Raw genomic sequence first — 17468 nt, 5'->3', positions numbered from 1 at the left:
GTAGGGGTGGCAGGTAGCTGAAGATTTAGTTTCAAACAGTAAAGCTCTAAAGAAAAACAGATTACTTGTAGTGAGGGATTCCACATGAAAATACAATGAACAATATTCCCATTTTACTTAGTGTACGGAATGGATAGAAATAAACATGTAAATACTTGCATAAGACTGGCATTAAATTTGATCTTACATTGAAATAACATTCATATTTTACAGTATTTAAAAAATCAGACATTTCAAACTAATAATTTCATGGACACATACAGTATATATTAACTTCTTATTAATCACCAAGATGTAGAAGTGGAGAAATTATCTGCATGTGGGAATTTTCCACATCTATTTCCTGATATGGATGGAAGTTTCTCAAAAATCCCTTTACCCCTTTCTTAACAAATATTTTCTTCTAGATAAGACACTTAGCTATTCATTTTGCATGCACATTTAGATAATTGATTGTTTTTCTTCACCTCAGGCTCACCTGCTAAGTTTCTCCCTGATTTCAGGATTCTTAATTTCATTTTTCAGATCTTCAAAAGTCTGAGCTGAAGAAAGATTACAGTAAACTCTAAAATCATGGTAGGGAGGAATTCCATGATCTCTGCCTCTCTGAATATTCATAGCTGCCAGATCTAAAGCCACAGTACGTGCCATGGAGAAGAGTCTTTCTGTTAATTCTGTATTGAGTAATTGTGATGGGACACGCATCTTACCAGCAACACCAAACAATCCCCTTAGAAGTGGATCAATGCCTCCTTCATTTACAATCCGAAATGGAGAGAAGAATGCCTTATGAAGAGGTAGATGGCCTTGTGGAATAGGTTCAAAGTTTTCATCCAGTCGATACAGAAAAGGATTAATGAGTGTGTGACCAAACCTAAAAGCGGCAGTTGCAAACTCATTAGTTATGCCAGAATTAACACTGGGATCATAACCCTTATATTCGCCAAGCATCTTCATGCCTACCTCTCCAAAGATCTTAGGTAGCCAGTGGCTAAATGTTATGTGTTGCATTTCTGCACCAACAATTTTGCGTGTTTCGTGATATATTGTGTCACCATCCCAGTGTGGATTGAGTTTCAGTAGCTCTGTGGCAATTCTGTTGTGTTCTCTAAACCACAACGTGTGGATGCTGGTAAGACCCAGCTGTTCATTAGAACGCTGATCACCAGCTAAAAAGCAGGGAATTGGGCTCTCATTTTCATCTCTCATACATTCTGTTGGTGGGCCAGTAGCGAATGGTAGAAGGGGCTTGCCAGACCTCTGTACGATGCCCTGTCTCAGAAGACCCCTTTGACTCGCCAAGTCTCTGATTTCTAGTGCTTCATGATCCGAACTGCCATACACATTGGATGCATCAATGTATGAAGTCAGCTGGTTGATCTGTTCTCGTGGGTACACAGAATTCATCAGGAGAGATGTCATGCCACTTCCACAAACCGGACTGGAGCGCACAAAAAACATGCAGCGTGCACCATTTCGAACTCTGGGATCATTTGGTGGTATCATGATCGAAAAGCACGGAGGATCATTTGTACAAACTGAACTGCAATGCTGACCATCCGAAAACCTGGCCTCACTTAGGGCAGCCACAGTGAGGTCAAGGTCGTGGTCAAGAAACTGACCCCACTGCATAAGCATGTGAGTGTACTGGTCATCAGGAGTTATTGTTTCTGTTCCGATCAGAGTTGTTGAAACCAAGCGAGGCATTGGGAGGGCATAGCCATTAGAGAGTCTCTTGGGTTCAATTCCCCGAGGCAAATTAAATCCATTTTCGTAGACTGACTTTAACAGACGTTCAAAGGCTGTCAGAGAAGCACCCCACATGGGATGCTGAAGGTTGTTGCAGGTTCCATCATGTGTCCTGTACTTCTGGTGGAAGCACATATCTGAGCAGTTGTTCACTCGTCGATGGGCTGTACAGCCTGAGAGATTAGCTATCAGATTCAAATACTGTGGGGATACAAGGTCATTATAGTGATAACCTAAAACCAGAAGAGAGACAGAAAGAAAATCAAAGACTAAATAGACTCATGGTCCCCATAGATCACAAATTTATTTGAAATGTTAATTATTATATTGCATTTCACACTAAATTAAATATCCCTATTGTTTAAAAAGAACAATAATAATTACATATGTATATTAGAGCATTTGGTCAGTTGAGCAACAACCACTATTAGGTCAGGAGAGAAGTTTATAAAATGCCAATTCAAGTACAACTTTTACAAAATGTTCACAAAAGAAGCTCATTACTTATTTGGTCACTTAAGAAAACAGATATTTTCAGAAATAAAAGCCTCATATTGAGACAAACGGGAAATTTTCCCCATGTTAGTAAAAGCATTTTAAAAACTGACAGTAACATTTACATGGATTTCAAGACTTTATCTTTTGAGACTTGATAATTCACTGAACATTACTATTTTGCTTTGCTTTATTACAGAAGAAGTTTTGAATTTTAAGAAAAAAAAAAATCAACAAAAACCACGAAGAAAATGTCCACAGGCAATCCAGCTAAACAGATGAGTGATCTCTAGGACAAGTGGTGTGGAGTAACTCACATTCATATTACCCAGGACTAGTTTCTGAAGAAAATTGGTGCTTGCATAACACCTGGCACAGGTTTCCTCTGCAATCCACACCATTCACATCTGGGATTACAACATACTTACTGTTTTCCTGTATTTTTTCACATTTTATAGAAAAATAATATATACAAAATGTACATGGCAATTCATTAGAATTATGCTTTTGTAACTTCAAGCTAAGGTTATGTGTTGCATGATCTCTGCTGTGATATGATGGCATGTGGAAGGACTGAAGACATAAGGCCTCCTAGTACAGTGTTGGGTGACTGCAACAGAACAGTCAGGCTGCACCTTGTCTATGCTGTCTATTAGGAGTCATTCTAAAAGTGATTTTTTTCTTAGAAATATTCAAGCTTCATTACAGGAAAAAAGTCATTAATTTGGGGCTATATCTACATTATCAACTTGTGTAGACCAACAGAAATGTTTGTAGAGTGAAATATTTGAAGCCGAGAAAGATATCCCTACTGTATCCATCATACAATAGGAGCAGGTTTCTTTCAGCTGAAAGTAGCCCTGGACCACATTTTTCACTTCATTTTAAGAGAATCCACACTGTTCAAGATCATACCACAACTCACACCAAAGCACAGTAAATTGGGGACAACTGGGAGATCCACTTCAAATGGGCCCTGCTGATCCAGAGCATAGGCACACCGTGAGTGATTAATGAATATACAGTGTGGATGAGCAAGATTCCAGTATCCAAAAGAGAGCCCAGGAGGTAGGAGGTGTGGCAGGATAGATGTGCTTTTAGCCAAGTACGAACCATCATACCATCATGGTTCTTGATCTGAAAAGCTTGTGGTCAGGAGTAAAACCAAACAAGGAGAATAAAGGCAGATGGAAAAAAGGAAATGAGTGAGTATACAGTGGTACTGTGTTCCCACAGGCTCAAGGAGTTCCCACCATGATGGTAATCACTCAAGAATATGAACTGAATGCAGTTTTGCAAGAGGTCAGTGCAGGCTAATTGCACACAGAAATTTTCCTTTTAGTCCTGAGCTTAGTCCCACAGTGCCTGCAAAGACCTTCATCTGTATTCAACACAAAAATGTGTGCTAGGCCCATTGGCTCTCTGCCAATTTCTACAATGAAGGGCAATTTCAAACAAACCACCTAAAGCCCCCCTTTGTCTTTGCCTTGAAAGGAACTGGATCGCTCCTAGCTGCTCAGCAGGGACAGAACCTGTGCTCAGTCAGGGGATCTATGTTTTCTCAGCCTCAGGCTACATGCACTTCAAGTGGTTTACAAGTCAAGGCAAAGATATTAGAGACCTAGTGCTTGCATTAGGCAAAACTAACCTGTTCTTGGAGACATACAGAAATTATTGTACAGACGACTCCCTACTAGGAAAAAGAAAAAGAAACCACAGAGCAAACCCAGTAAGTGCCACTGGGTAATGCAGCAAAATACACTCTTGGAGGATATTACTGAAAACATATTATAATCTACTGGCTACTAGGGCAGATTAATTGTAAAACTACACCCAGAAAAAGTATCTTCTTTATAATAACACTCCTTTTAAAATTATCTTCATTCACGATGGATTTCTTTTATCATTATTCATGCAGTCTTTACATAAATATTTGTCTGCTGTTGTTATCCTGGTTGCCACTCACATTTCTGAAACCAAGTTGTGAGCAAAACTCGACTATGAATGTTTTGGGTGGAATGACCTTCATTACCAATTTAAATTAAAAGGTTCAAGCTTCTGCATTTAGAAGTTCAAGTGGGAGGCAATATCTCATCTATGGGTTAGATCTGATGGCTTTCTGAGAAGAGTGGAGTTTGCCATAAATGCCAGTCTCAGACCCTCAGTTACCCCTCACATTGTAGGCACTAACTCTGGCTCTGCTTTCTGTAAGGCTGGATGCTGAGCATTTCCAGTGCTTAAAAGCTGACTAGCTCAATTCACATAATATTAGCTATATTTTTTTCAGATTTCAAGGAAGATGTTTCAGAACCATAGAAATTTTGATTAGAAGGGACCTCTTACCCAGACCAAACTCCGGTTTGAAGCAAGGCTGTCTCCAGTACTGGATCAGCTAAACCGTATCCCTGTCTAGCTGGCTGGAAACCTCCAAAGACTGAGACTCCTCAGCCTTTCTGGATAAGTTGTTCCAGTGCTGCACTGGCCTCCTGGTGAGAAAGTGTTTCCTAACATCCAATCTGAACCTCCCAAGCAGCAATTTGTGGCCATTCCCCTTGTTATACAGTCTGGCACTGCAGAGGAGAATTTGGCTCCATAGTCTTTCCTTGGGATATTCCAAGATTTTACATTTTTAAAAGTCTCTGAATGGGAAATTGTCAAGTTTCTCAACTGTTCCCAATGCAAAAGTTCTAAATAACACCTTTCACTGGGCTCTGCATTTTGAAATAAAACCAAATAAGGACAAATATGAGTATTAAAATCTGAGCATTACACTATTAAATGAAACCAGATTTCTTTTACTATTCAAGTTTCCCTAAAAGGCAGGTTTCTATGGATTTTGTAGGGCTAAGAAGCAAGCTCTGGTTGTGCACAGAATTTCCAGTATCACAGAAAGTTGCCCTATTTTGTGTTCATTAATTTCTATTGTATGCTTTAATACCAATTTTTGTTAAACTTTAGGTAATTGAATTTCACTATTACAAATCCTAGTGAAAAGTAGTCAAGTAATTTTCACACATCAGATTTCATATATTCCTAGTATTATATTTTATATGCTTGCATATGCATCTAATCAGAGAACCAAATCAAATAGGGTTGCTCTTACAAAACACAAGACTTCAAAGAATTTTGAATAAGTTTTTCTGGTAAATTATTCATCACAAATTATTTACTCAGCTCTACTAATGAGTAACAAGCTTCTTTTAGTAGCAAATGTTACCGTACTCCACAAAGCTTGCAGTCTTTGGTCTTATAAATACTTGCCTAGTTCACAGTCAGAGTTAAGGTTTTCGGAAGTTACAATAAATACTCAATTATAAACATCAAAAAGAGTATAATAAGTAAAAATATTTCCCCTAGATTTTCAGTGTAGCTTTTGGCTATGTCTCAAGTCTCAAAAGCTCTCCTAAAACTCCATCATTATTTCCAAATGCTTCAGTCCTACATCTTAAGCCTATCCACACACATATCCACACACATTAGTTGTATATGCTCCAGCTGGATTGCATGAACTTGGGCTTCAATAACTAAAAGGTAGAAATGTTAAACCTTGCACTTTTCTGCTTTTTATAAAAAGCAGTAAAAATTGTATTTCTCATTACATCAGAGCAGTGTTAAAGGAAACAATTAGCTTAGTTTGACATGCTCTTAAAGGATGTGTGGCAAATAATTCTTTGAATATTACTGTGGTACATGCAGAAACCTTGGTTTGTAAAGTATACAAATACTTCTTGTTATATCATCTTTTCTCCTTGCCAAGGCATGCCAGCACTAAGTTTTACTTAAAGAAACATGAATAAAATAGTGATTACTTTTAATACATAACAGAAAAGTCTGTTCTGCTGTGAAACAATGGTCACAATGAATTAACACATGGCGAGTTAACAAACAGGGTGCATATGCGCTTCCATTACAGCAGATTTGATCAGTAGAAGAATCTGAACATGATTTTTTTCTTAATGCATTAATGTGAGGAAAAATAAAAACACACTACTCAAGAGAGCTCAAACAGTTACACCATAATGTAGCAATATGCAAACCAAGGACTGAACTGGGCAAACACATATCTTTGGTAAAGTTTTGCAAAGTCAAACACTCCACTGATTTCAATGTAAAGGTTCTGCAGTTGGGGCCCAGATTTGGAAAATATATGTCTCTTGAAGTATGATGACTTAGGAAGGCAAATACACTTCAACACAGAAAATAAGGAAAAAGTACTGACTTGTTCCATTCAGGTCAACCATTAGACCATCTTGTACATGATCTTGAATAAGCTGTAATGTCCTTTCAAATATTTCCCCAGCTCTTGCTTGCTCAACAGTGTATGGATCCCTTGGGTATCGAAATAAGGCTAGCAAATCATTTGGAGAACGAGGACGACTGATAGATAATTTGAAAAAAATAGTAAGTGTACACAGGAGTTACAACATAACAATACCACAGAAATCATATAAACGTTCAGCAACATGATTAGTACATACCTTTGCTACTCATCTCAAAATGGAAGGCAAACAAAAAAATTTAATAAAATAATAAAATATTAAACATATAGCAGCAATTAAACATTTAGTAGCCTTTTAACACACATTATTTCAGCAGAAAAACTGTTGCAGCAAATAGAGAACTCAACAAGAGTGTTTAAAAAACAGGAATCATTATGTGTTAATCTGTTAGTAGTCCCAGAAGTAACCGGATGTTAACAACGTCATTTAAATAACAAAAATGGTCTCTCGTTTAATAAATATTCCATTATTTCCAGTATATACAAAATTAATTTTGAATTCTCAATATTAAAAAAGATGGGGATACCTGTCAAACAGATGTGTACGTGTTGAATTTATTGCTCTGTCAACCGTTGCAATTGCTTCCACAATTGATGTTTGTACAAAAGGATCTCCATTTCGGCTGACATTAGGCACTACAGAAAGAGGAATTCAAGTTATTGCAAAAATGGCCACACATGAAAAGATACTTCTATAAAACAGAACCTAGACATGACATCATTTCGGTTGTACAAAGTAAATGCCTGTTCTTTAAGCATAAGTTCATCCAAACACAAAATTCTTGATAATTTTTAAATTCTGTCAAAGCATATTACAATAGAGCAAAATTCACTTAAGAGAGAAGTTAACGTAACTCTAAAAGACAGCTTGCTTATAACCCTTAAACAAAATAAAGTGAAGATAAATGCATGCAGTGTTTAAGTGTCCATTAATTAGTCCCACAATTTCATGTAAAAATGACCAAAGAAAAAAAGAATTATTAAAGGTTTTTTCCTGGTGTGATATATTATCAGTTTTCAGGTGTTGATGTCAAGAGGCTGATCTATATACACTGAAATCAATGCAAGTATTCCCTTTGATTTCATTTAGCACTGAATTAGTACTGAACTCAGTATAAGAATTTAAAGGCTTTACAGGAATGTGTTACAAGTGAAAAATACTGACAGACTTAATTTGCCTTTTAGAACACATGTATCACATATATTCAAAGAGATTTCACTAAAAGAATAAAACACACACAAAAATTTAAAACCCCACCAAATTGGATATATTCCCAAATAACTACAGTAAATTAACATTGCTCCTCTCCTCAGCTTAGTTTAGTAAGCAATATATATTAATTTTAAAGGTTTATAGATATTTTATTTAGCTTGAGCACTACTTTGTCTTTTACTTTAAAATTATCTATGTTTTCAATACTATGTTAAAAATCACATGCTTAAAAGCTATTTAACGACTCTGCATAGTACTGGAAACTCACTAATGCATAGGCGCATGCATCTGCCTTTTTATACAGTACTCAGTTGCAGCTGGATGTTTGTACAGCATATCTAAGGCCAATAACCTTCCTTTCATTCTAAACCAAGAACTACCAGATCCAGGGGCAACAGCTAACAATTTCCAGAGTGTGTTTAGATTGGAAAAGTCACATAGGAAGAAGGGTAAAGTAGGGAGAAAGTCCAAAGCAAATACACTGGAATAAAATCAGATGTACAAAATCAGTTGACATAAAAATCGTTGTTTGCAAGCTTCTTATTACTTTTTTTTTTATTTTTTTTATTTATTTTTTTTTTTCCTAGGCAGTATTTCACTATTCCTTCATAACTGCCAGCTTAGGCTGTGTCTATATGAGTTTCAGAGTCTAGACCTAGGTAATGAAACTTAACTGTCAAATAAAACAGTCCTGGGCACTTTATACCTGTGGCTGAAGCTCCTTTATCTGCCCTGAGGCCAACTGCCTTGGGCTGCTGACAACATGCTCCCAGCATACAGTATGAGCTGATCCTTTCCACAGTGCCTAACAGCAATGGTTCCTGATATCTGTCCTAATTATCAGCTGTCCTCTTGATTGACAGCTTCATTTTCATAGCAACCATAGAGAAAGATTATCAGATAAGATACTTATTTTAAGAAGAAATATTTTCAGGCTTGCTACCCTCATTTCATTTGTTTCTGAGAGTGTTTGCGTGCCATGAACCATCTTAACACTGCAACACTGCAGACTGTAAAAATCCAGTTGCTGGTTACCTTCCCTAGTGCTGTCTATGGTAGATGTAATCTCAGTGCTCACTTTAGATATGCGTTTTGCAGAGCTGGCTTTCTGATTAATGGTACTTGTGGGATGAATCATAAACTTTGGTCAAATGTTATCTATACTGTACTTTTTGTTTAGACTATTTGCTGCCAGTAGTTCTCTTTTCAGGCTAATAAATATTAAAAGTTAAAGCTCCTTGCAAACCTTTAACACAATAACTTTTTTTGGGGGGAGGGGGCAGGGGAAGAACAGTGGCAATTTTTTTAAGCAACAAAAGCATAATACACGCACATCCTGTCTTACACTTAAGGGAGAGACTTTTACAAAACAGAAAAAGACAGAATAAAATGGTAAAAGACAAGCATCTTAAAATATTATGAAATATGGCCAGCAAAACCTGCCCCCCCCTCCTCCCCCCCCTGCTTCTATACACTTCACTTTATTCTGTCTCACTGTTAAGGAAAGATTTTTATGCATTATGAACATTCATAAAACATTAACTTTGTTTAAAGGAAATGTTGACATGCAAGTTTTTAGGTATTTCTGGCTATGCCATTATTAATGCTATGCAGATAGCAAGTATCCAATACTCATAATCTGTTCACTTGTCCTTCTTGCTTCTCTGATAGCTTCATTTTTATAGCAACCATAAAGAAACAGTATCTGATATCCCACTAGCTTTAAGAAGAAACACCGTGTACAGTTTCAGACTGAATGCAGATTAATTAAGAGTAGTTTCACTAATTTTAGGTTTATTAATGCTACAGTTTACAGTTATTTACAGAAAAATAGCCACATTCCAATTAAATACTGCAGATCAGCTAGCACCAAGTTTTGTAGTTTGCTAATTTCAGCAGGTAAGAATGAGCAGTTGACACCAGCACTAAGTGAATGAAACTACTTTTCATTGGGGTTATATTTCAATTCATGGTTTCATTTTTCAGATCTCTAATTGATTTGAGATCTGGCTAATATTTAAAAAAAACCCAACCTTTTTCTGTGCATTGCCAAGCTCCATTAACCAAGACTAACTGATATTTACAAACTTTCTTTCATTTGCAGACTTCATATGTATGTAGATGAAACCTTATCACTGAATGATTCCCAGTCCTGCAATTTTTCTCTTAGAAATCTTCTTTACAGATTGAAGAAATACTATTTTTGATAGAGGAGGGGATAGACTGATAGTCTACTAAAAGCAACTTAGGCCAGGGACCATCACAGTTTTATTAATACCAAGTGATTTATATCATAATAACCAATAAATTAGAAAAATCACTGATAGATATTTATGAATTTAGTAAAAAAAATACAGAACATCAGACTTAATACTGGGAAACAATATCCAATACTCATTTTAAAATGATACAAAAATATTGTGTCATACTTTCTACTGAAATAAGAAAAAATATCAGTTTCCTTAATATTTTCCACCAAAATGAGTCTGAAAAATCAGCAGTTTTACTCAGTAAGTCAGAAAAGCATTAGGGTCAGGCTGTGTAACAAAGCTATTTCCTTAGCCTCTTTGGCTGCTTTATTACCAATTATTATGTATTAATAATTGATAACTATTATTTGCCATTATTACTTTTAAATAATTAGAATGAGCTCAAATAGTCTCCTTGTCCTTCCGTTTCCTGCTTTAGCTTAAGATCATTATGACTTTCCTGAATTCTTTCACAGCGGTTGCAGCCTAATTTTCAACCAAGTGCTGTCAGTGTCCCTTTAAAGATGCCACACGACGTTTTGTCAAGTTATGCCTAAAGATTAGACTGTGTATTCGGCTAGCAAATTCTAATAGGTCCAAATAATACGTCAAGAGGAAAGTAGCATGACTAACTGGAGCCCAAAGCATTGTTTGTATTGAAGCTTAACTTCTAGAGACATTTTGGCTGATATATTCCCATCTTACTCACATCTGTGCAGATAGTTGCCTCAATTTAACGAAGAGGGGGAAAAATAGAGGATGATAGGAGAAAATACAAATACAAATAAAAGAAAGAATTTAATATTTGATTAACTTTTTTGTATCCTACAAATGAAGCAATTAGGATAAAACTAATATTCTAACTCATACCTCTGATTCATGCACCTTACCATTAACACTGAGCACCATGCTAACAGAGGAGTATCCTATAGTATTCCGGGCAACACATTCATATCGACCTTCATCAGCAGTTCCAACATCCCGAATGGTAAGAAATCCCTCTGGACTAACATGAAATTTTCCACTCTCAGTTACCTGTACTCCATCCTGCAGTAAAGCACAATATTTAGTTATTCTAAACACTCTTTGTTTTCAAAACTGAATTATTTTTCTCTTTTACTTTTGCATTTTATGTTTATGTTTTGTATGCCAAGATAATAATCAAATAGATTTAGATACTTATATAAAAAACTCACGCACTGTAATGTTGGCAGGAGGACTTGTATGTACTTCTAAATTATACAGTGTATTATTTACTTCTAAAAGTACTCATAACTATAAATCAAAGTATTTTAACAGTTATAGGTCCTCACCACATAAAATTTCAGACCCAAAATTAAAATAGCAGTTCTTTAGAACATATATATATTTGATTTCACTCAAAACTAACCAAAACTAAAAAATATCTCAAGGGCTTTATAAGTATCAATTCTCCATGTGCTATGCACTTAGAAGCTCTTTAAGGTACATTAAAGTATATTTTCTAATGCCTACTAACTGAAGAGAAGATAATCAGGAAAATTGAAGATCAATATTAGCAACCCATTACTTCACCAGTAATGCTGCTAATAACTCTAATAGCTTGATATAACAATTACTGCACCAATGGAAATCAAAGCCACAGAGTTACTGAAGAGTTACTGAAAAATGTCCTGGTTGAAGTGTCAACCTAACAGTTTCAAAGGTCTCAGTAATACAGTATTTTTTATAGCTTTGTATCTATAATATCATTAAAAGTGTGAATATTAGTAGGATATTCGTGCAGAACTGTCACTAAAATACACAGGCTGGTCTGTACAATGACTTTCATAACCATATATATATTTATATACATGAAATCCGGGTTTGGTAGCTATATACATGCTCTGCATCAAGATTTGATGATTGAACTTCAGGTAACATTCTCAGGCACCAGAGCAAGCAATAATTTGACAACGTGCACTTTAAATATATAGTTATGAAGAGATGGAAAGGCCACTGCCTTTCTTCAACTAACAAACAAATAACTAGCACCTTATTCCATGTAATTACTGGCTCCGGCTCTCCTTGAGCACTGCATGGGATCTGCACATTTGTGCCAACCTCCACTGTCATGTCACTGGGAACACTGGCAAATACAGGAGTCACTAAAAAAGCAAACAATACATTGACAAAGTATGAAATACAATTTGTGCAAAAGATGATCTAAATAGAGATAAGCACTGTTTATTTTTTTCGGTTACCCAGCATTTCTTAATCTGTAACCCTATTCTGTCTGCAAGTTGCTTATATGTTTGTCTTGGAGATAAAATTCCTTATTCCTGATGTCTGCTTCAGGCTGATTTTTAAGTACTCTTAACTTCTAACAAAACAGGCTAGTAGTTGTCAAAAAGATTTAAGTTCTGTAAATTTAAAAGTCTGAAAAAAATTTTTGTTGAATAGCTAAATCTGGAAAAAGTCACCAGAATGAATATCCCATCAACTTCTGTATTTTTTTTATATTTTTAAAATAGCAACTACAGAGATTTCTTAGATGATAAAAGCAAAACTTTTCACAACTCATTCAACTGTGATTCCCTTGGCCCAGCTTGCTGAGATGCTAAACCTTCACAGAGCTCCTACCTCCCTGACACCAATGAGCCTTAGGCCTTAAAACATCAAAAGATCACCTTCAGTTTTAAGGACACAGGCCACACAGTTACCTAAACCAGTGTGAAGAAAACAATGCATTTTTTAATCCTAATTTCCTTCGAATTGAGATTGACATCCAGTGCTCAGATATCATCATGAGAAGAACACACGACATTATAAAGACACTAAGAACTGTATTTCTGCTGTGACATACCAGTATTTCTGAGAAAATTGGAGGGGGCTGCGCTTTTACAGAAAAATATTTGGCCACACAGCATACATTTATACTACCAATGAAATCTGGCCCTGGAGTTAAATTGTTTGTACGTAAATGGCTGTCAAGGACCAGAAACCATTTCAAATAAGGCATCCAGAGGCAGGCATCCAGCACTGGGAGGTAAGAGAGTATGGCTCTGTGGATGTGAGCCATATCATGCCAGCAAACAGACCTGGACCATTAATTTGTATTCATTAATGCAAATTTAGCCACAGTGAACACTGACTAGACATTCTTCAGATGAACAGTCCTTTTGTTAGAAGCCCAGAAGAAAAAGTTTTTTCTTCTAGCACAACTGAAAACAGCATTGCAATAAATGTATGGAAAGCTCAATTTCAGGCTGCATATGCAGCCTTCATTCTTGTATTTACTACCTTTTGGTGACTGGATTTTGCAACCCTAGTTACATAAAAATTATTTTATTAAACTTTACTCAAGCTCAGTGAAGTTTAACACAGCTGGAAGGTTATAAAACTTTTTAAAATTAAGTTTTATTTTATGGAATTTTAGTCAACAATTTTATATAGCTGGAAAAAAAAAATCTCAATTTTGATAAATCAGTCTCCCACTACTACTCTTAACTAAAAAAAATCAGTGGAATTTTTTTCTGACCAACATCTAAACTCAGGATTAGACATCTGAGTCTCTTTCACTAAAATACTGTTTAAAATGAGGTCACTAACAAGAAATGCTTTGAATTAAATGTTTAATCTCCTTGAATTTAGTTAAACACCAAAATACTTAACTAAATTATAAATATTAATATTATTCTAATTAATCCTAGAGGTAGCTTACTTAGAATTTATTTGAAGAAAAGCATAAGAAAAATTGAGTGGTGGTTTGTTTGGGTTTTTTTTTTCTGCATCAGCTTATTATAAGGAATGATGTTTATTGTGAAGGTCATTCTGCTGTTGTAAAACAAAGCATGTTGTTTCTGGACATCAAAACATTATGTTAATAACACTATTTAGTTAACAGCATAGAGTGTTATAAGAAACTAGTCTCTTCACAAACAAAATATTTTCCCAAGCATAAGAATACTGTCATCCTCAAAGCAGACATCCATTCTTTACAAAAAAGACTAAATCACATAAATCTCTTTCATCACATAAACAGAAGACAGACTGTTCTAAAGGAATGATATTCTGTGCAAATGCTGATAAGTATCCATACATGTTATTTATTAAAAAACACCTGGAAACTAAAATAGATAGAAATAATAATCATAAAAATTTCAAATGTTAACAATACACTTAACAGTAAGTTTTTTAAACAACAAGATATAGCCTCATTCTAACAAGCTTTTAATCAAAAAGGGCCATGTTTAGTTGTAAGCTTATGTAGTCTGCAAGTGACTTTGAATAAAGTCTATCAGGGCACACTGTTCCACATGCTCAATTTATAAAAACTAATAAAACACCTTATAATTCAAACCCAGCAACTTAGAATAATTGCAAAATGCACCAAAAGTCCTGAAGAAAAACCTGAGCATTATTCAAGCTCTGTTTCAAAAGCTTTTTTAATTCTAAACAGAGAAAAACTACTTCATATTAGTATTTTGTGCCATTAAAAAGAATTTTCAATCTTACATTTTAGGGAGAAAAAAAAAATCAAGCACAGTATTTTAGTGTAAACTTAAATCTCGGTTTATTTTTCGGCACCTGTACATGGAGAACATACCTCTAGGCTGTACAGTCAGATATACAACAATTCGTTGGGATCCGATAATGTTGACAGCTTGGCATTCATACTGTCCCTGGTCATGCAGAGCAACCCTGGAAATCCTTAAGGTTCCAGAGGATAGAACTAGGTGTCTTCTGTCAACAGACAACTGGCCTCCTGAAACACAGAGCAACAGCATTTGCTATTTATAGCAATGAAGAACAAAGCCCTCTTGTGTCAGAAAAAAGAAAATCCAGAAGATTTTTAATTTGATAACACATTGGAAAAAAATAGTTTCTTTAAAAAAAAAATTTGAAACCTTTAATCCTCAGAAGGTAAACATGTAAATAAAGCAATTAAACATACATATGCACACCATTAGAATCTCAAAGTCTTCTCTGTTTGTGATAAAAATGATATTTTCATTTAAGGAGCATGCTAAAGCATCCAAATGAGAAGGCACCATAAGAAGAACATCAACAGGTGTTACTGTTCATTTCATATTATTGCCATGTATCATGTACAGAAGGCTGCTGCCATGAAGCATGATGAACATGATGGTCTCAGTTACATGATTTTAGTTTTATAGGTAGTCCTGTGAGGAGCAGGGAGTTGGACTTGATGACTGTTATGGGTCCCTTCCAGTTTGAGATATTCTATGATTCTATGGTTCTATGTGTGTAAGACACAATTCATCTCATTTGCCTAGGCCATCTAGAGAATCCATAGAAAAATACACACAGCTTTGAAAAAAATTAATATAATAAAAATTAAATAAAAAGCTCATCAGTGTCTGTACTCTATTCTTCTTTTTTGACATTTCATCTGACTGGAGCAGCCTTGGTAGAGGGAGAAACAAGTACATTATTAGCATCAAAATGATCAAGAGTTTGTTAAAAATCTGCTTTATCTACCACAATTTAGAATGTTCTAAGAGTTGTTTTGCCTGCTAAAGCTATTTCGTTTGATTCAGATGGAATATTTACTTATTGGTAAAGCATCCACTATAGTATTTCTTCCCACTGGATTTGGCTTAATGCCTTTACAATGACAATCTGATAAAACAGTCAGCAGAGCGCAGCCCAGTGTTCCTGTCAACGTGAATTAAGTGACAGAAATACAACTATGCTGATGCCAGTTACAGGTTGGATTGTTCTGGTTTTTGAAGAGCACATTCCACCTAATTTCAGATCTCCAGTTAGTAACAGTCATCTTTATTTCTTCTGCAGTAACCTGACAGTGATAGGCATTACCACATTTGATTTGTTTCATATTTCTTAAACATTTACTATTAAGAAACTATTATGGAGACATATATTTCAGTGACTCTATTTACTGAACAATGAAAAATGGTTGGGCAGTTAGCTTCTGTGGGACACTTTGCCTTTTCTAACTAAAGCAGAAAGAAATTAACCCTGTTTCTTTCAGAGACTGAAGCATCTAAACAAATACATGTAAATCCTTTCAATGCGTGATTGATTCCACAATGACAATTAAACTATTCTGGTAGTTTAAAAGTAAAACCAAAACACACTTACCTCCTTTAGTCCAGGCAATAACAGGCTGAGGATAACCTTGTGCTTCACAAGGGAAGTCAACGGTTTGTCCCTCAATCACTGTTTTGTCTTGAGGAGTGACAGTAAACTGAGGTAGAGCTACAGAAGAGAAAATAAACTGGTTTTGAAAAAAAACTGAAAAATGCATGACTGTTAGAAACTATGTACCATTTCCTGTGTGACTTGAATAGCTCATATTGGTGGGAAAAGAGATGTTAATGGGACACTTTTATATTGTGATCGCTATAGGGCAGCCACTAGGGCAGCTGCTTGTGCAACAGGAACATCTCCCTCACAAACTGGCCCCGGTGTCATTGAAGGCCTTATCTCAAATAAGAGGTATGGTAAGACCTGTAGAATCAAACACATAGTGTTCCGTGGGTTAAAAATGTCGTCTTCTCTTTCTCTCAAAAAATCCTCAGCTAAATTGTGAAGAAAATGCAATGTAGTCAAAACCATCCTGAGCTAGCTGTTTTCTTCTTTGCACAAAAGGAAAGCAGTGGATGGAGCGTGGGCCAGTTTCTGCAGTAACATCATGGTATTATCAGTCTGAGAAGTAATTTGTCCAACTCTCAAAACACAATAATCCACTGGTGAGCAAACCACATGGACAAGTTGTTTTGTCTAGCTTTAAAAACTGAACTGATTAACAAAGCATTTGCAACCTAAACTGTTTGCCAACTAAAGATCTTAACATGAGAACAGAAACAAACTTAAATTTAAAGGTTACTCAAAACATTTTGTAAATAAAAGTTCCAAAATGAAAACACTTGCAAAAAATATTCTCTCTCTATATAGGAGGATTTTGTATATTGTTCTTGAAATACTTTATATTCATCCTATTGACATACAATACCAAAATTATTGCAACCATAATAAATTAGAGTATTTTGACTTTGTTTTGCAGAAAACCTCTGCTAACACCTCAAGCTGGCAGAGTGACAGTTTCCATGAAACTCAGAAGAATATATTCCCATACTCACTGAGGTGTCTACAAAAGAAAGGCAGCACAGAGCTGTACTCAAAACTCCATTTCTACTACTCCAGGCACAAATTCTAATCTCTAAAATTCCTGCCTGTTACAGAAAAAATGTAATCCCTGAGAAATTTGACACTGCCATGTTCATTCCTACAAGCAAACACAACATAATTAGAAGTACATATTTCAAAATACCCATCATTAGCTTCCAAGAATAATCAATGAAACAACTTTCAGAGATTTAGTATAAAGTACCTTACCCATGGACTTTCCTATGTTCTACACTAGATTAGTGTGATTAAAAGGAAAAACTCTTCTGGTTTTAGTTCAGTCTTGATAATTCAGAAAAGAAGCCAAACCTGCACAATTGAAAGTAATATACTCTTCCTAATATGTTTT

General features: G+C 35.5%; 1 protein-coding gene across 1 annotated transcript in view; it reads right to left on the bottom strand.

The window, feature by feature from the left end:
- Window positions 1-17468, bottom strand: part of PXDN (peroxidasin) — a 66580-nt gene that overhangs the window by 19513 nt on the left and 29599 nt on the right. The window contains exons 11-17 of the mRNA XM_026844026.1: window positions 16073-16189; window positions 14553-14711; window positions 11999-12111; window positions 10876-11032; window positions 7051-7159; window positions 6464-6621; window positions 479-1982 (exon numbers count right to left, since the gene is read on the bottom strand). Coding sequence (XP_026699827.1) covers window positions 479-1982; window positions 6464-6621; window positions 7051-7159; window positions 10876-11032; window positions 11999-12111; window positions 14553-14711; window positions 16073-16189 — 2317 coding nt within the window. The remainder of the gene's footprint in view (window positions 1-478; window positions 1983-6463; window positions 6622-7050; window positions 7160-10875; window positions 11033-11998; window positions 12112-14552; window positions 14712-16072; window positions 16190-17468) is intronic.

Source organism: Athene cunicularia (genome assembly GCF_003259725.1).
Source record: "Athene cunicularia isolate RWA chromosome 3 unlocalized genomic scaffold, athCun1 chr3_part1, whole genome shotgun sequence".
Taxonomy (NCBI): Eukaryota; Metazoa; Chordata; class Aves; order Strigiformes; family Strigidae; genus Athene; species Athene cunicularia.
The sequence above is the reverse complement of the archived record's forward strand: the minus strand, read 5'-3'. Positions and strand labels throughout refer to the sequence as shown.